Source organism: Nicotiana tomentosiformis, chromosome 3 (assembly GCF_000390325.3).
Source record: "Nicotiana tomentosiformis chromosome 3, ASM39032v3, whole genome shotgun sequence".
NCBI lineage: Eukaryota > Viridiplantae > Streptophyta > Magnoliopsida > Solanales > Solanaceae > Nicotiana > Nicotiana tomentosiformis.
In genome coordinates, this window is record NC_090814.1 from 116,561,796 (window position 1) to 116,564,881 (window position 3,086).

The 3,086-nt window shown below is 43.2% G+C and overlaps 1 protein-coding gene across 1 annotated transcript; it reads left to right on the top strand.

The window, feature by feature from the left end:
• Positions 1-1,615: 1,615 nt before the first annotated feature.
• Positions 1,616-2,869, top strand: LOC138908385 (uncharacterized). The gene has a single exon (XM_070199047.1). The coding sequence runs from the start codon at positions 1,616-1,618 to the stop codon at positions 2,867-2,869; it is 1,254 nt and encodes a 417-aa protein (XP_070055148.1).
• The last annotated feature ends 217 nt before the right edge of the window (positions 2,870-3,086 follow it).

Genomic DNA, 3,086 nt, shown 5'->3' on the forward strand with positions numbered 1-3,086 from the left:
AATAAAAAATAAATAAAAATCGTCATGTCCCTAAACTACGTAATGATCTGATTTATGCAGCGACATAATATGTACGCAACCCACAAAAGGTTCGATCAAAATATTTTTCAATAATTCTAAGATGAGGGATCAAATGAGGCGTAAGTTAAAAGAAAACAAAGGAAGAGAAGAAACTAAGAGCGTCAATAAGAAGCAACCTGATAAGCCGGAAAGAAACATGAACCCTTCCAAAAGCATGTTAGAAATGGTGATAATGTTAAGAGCATGGAATATTACGTGTGATTCATATTTATAAAATGCTTAACCCTAACACGTTTGTTGTCTCTTATATAGTAAGCTTAAGATGGTTGGTTTGTGGTGAAACTGGCAACACATCATTACTTCGCCAGATCTAAGGGAATGATAGTGATGACCAACAATGATGAAATCGAGTTGGTCAGTGACAACCCCCAGGGTCAGTCAGTTGAGCAAGAGTCGGAGGAAATAAGAAGATTGAGACAACAATTTTCTGATGTATATCAAGCTTGGGTTTTCGGCCTCCACCCCAGGGTCCCTCAGAGGGAACTTCCACCATACCCATGGCTACTCAACCACCTCTCTATGCAACGAGCGATGGCATTCTACCACCAGGGTATGTGCCAAACTACAGGCTCCATGCTGCCCCTAGTACCTCTAATGTGCGACCTCCAATTGCACCGGTCAGGAACACCCCTCTCGTCGTGTCTGGCGCACTGGTATATATAATCCCGTCACCACCTCTTGTGACAAGGACAAACAACGAGCCACCATCTCATGCTTATGATGGCCAATACTACTCTCCAAATATGGCTTTCAGGGTCTTAGCTCCATGCAATTAGACTTCTCAATACGAGTTACCAGTGGAAAATGAAAAGCTTGCCAAGACGGTTGAGCCGGATGAGATGGCCAGGAAAATAAAAAGTTTTGAACAGAACATTCAAGGACTAGGTAGTCACAAAAGTGTTTCATTCAGTGATCGATGCATGTTCCCTCACATCTATTTTCCACCAGGGTTCAAGACCCCAAAATTTTAGAAATATGATGGACACGGCAACCCTATCGCCCCCTTGAAAAGGTACTGCAACCAGCTGAGGGGTGCAGGTGGAAAAGAAGAATTGCTGATGGCTTATTTTGGGTAAAGTCTTGTGGGGGTAGCCTCTGAATGGTTCATTGACCAAGATACCTCTCACTGGTATGTCTGGGATGACATAGCCCAGGCCTTCGTCAAACAATTCCAATACAATATTGATATTGCACCAGATCACAATTCCTTGTCCAATATGAAGAAAAAGCTGACTGAAAGCTTTAGGGAGTATGCCATCAAGTGGAGGGAGCAAGCGGCTAGAGTTAAGACACCCATGGATAATCACGAGTTGATCACTATTTTTTTGGAGTCTCAAGAGCCTGATTACTTTCAGAACATGATGTCTGCAATGGGTAGACCTTTTGCAAAAGCAAGTAAATAGGGGAGACGATCGAAAATGGCCTCAAGATTGGCAGAATTGTAAGTCAAGCTGCTCTCAAAGCCACCACCCAAGCAATCCAAAATGGGTCGGGAAGTTTGGCAAATAGAAACAAGAGAGATGAAGGGTCCATGATGACTTCGAGATCTAGGGAAGTTCAAAGAGGGGCATCGCACCCTTATGTGCAAGTTCAGCAGGGGAAATCCATCTACCCTCAACATTATTATTCCCCGCCAATTCCTCAGTACTCTGTGGACCCACCACAGTATACAGTGTTTAATGCTCAATCCTATGCTAGATGTGAATATCATTCAGGTGCCCCGGGGCATAACACTGATGACTGTTGGACACTGAAAAGAGCCATAGAAAGACTCATTGTTGAAAAATTGATTATAGTGATGAATGGAGAGGACCCTCCTAATGTGACCAAAAACCTGTTGCCAGTACACAATGATGTTCATTTTGTGGGAATAATTGGCCGAGATCAAGAATACAAGCCGGTTGGTCGATCAGAAATGACTGCGAGGACGATTCAAGAGAGAACCAAACTGGAAGTAAGTCCAAGCCAAGATGTGTCGTTAATTGTGAAAGGCCCCCCGAGCTCAGAAAAGGCAACTTTATTTGTTCCCAAGGTCTCAAGATTGGAAGTTCGCTCCAATGTTCCAAACACAAGGTTGTATATCCTTGGAGGCCACCTCATCACAAGGCAGAATCAGGGCGGTACGAAGGGTATAATAGAGCTGATCATAATCAAGCCTGCCATACAACCCCGTGTGACAAACATGCAAACCATTCCTTGGAACTACAACAAAACTGTGGTGACCTACAAATGCAAGGAAATCATAGAAGAAGTGGGGGAAACTAGAGGTTTAACTCGATCGTGGAGGTGTTACTCTCCAGAAGAGTTGAGGAAGTCCAAGCAAATCAGAGAAGGCCAAATGCCAATAAAGAAACTAGTCACTGAAGAAGAGGCAGAAGAGCTTTTGAAAAAGATGAAAGTTCAGGATTACTCAATCATTGACCAATTGAGAAATACTCCTGCCCAAATCTCTCAGTTATCTCAGCTCATACACTCAGAAGAGCATACTCATGTACTAATGAAGATCCTGAATGAGGCACATGTCTCAGAGAAGATCACCGTGAATCAGTTAGAGAAGGTGGCCAACAGATTTTTTGAGGTGAATAAAATCTCCTTTACTGCTGATGAACTTCCCGAGGAGGGAGCCGGGCACAATAGGGCTTTGCACCTGATTGTCAAATGTGAGGGTCATTATATAAATCGAGTCATGGTTGATGGAGGCTCGAGTGTAGATATATTCCCTCTCTCTACCTTGCAAAGAATGAAGGTCAATACAAACAGAATCCGACTCAACAATGTTCGTATCTGAGCTTTTGATGGATCGGCGAGAGATACCATTGGGGAGATCAACCTCACCATGACGATTGGGCCGGATGATTTTGAAATTGTCTTCCAAGTAGTGAACATGGAAACTTCTTATAACTTTCTTCTTAAAAGGCCATGGATCCATACGGCCCGAGATGTGTCATCCACCTTGCATCAAATGCTCAAATTCGAACATGAAAGGCAAGAAATTATTGTTCACG

What these genes read in the sequence shown, in the direction of transcription:
- LOC138908385 (XM_070199047.1), top strand. Translation starts at nt 1,616, where the DNA reads ATGACTTCGAGATCTAGGGAAGTTCAAAGAGGGGCATCGCACCCTTAT.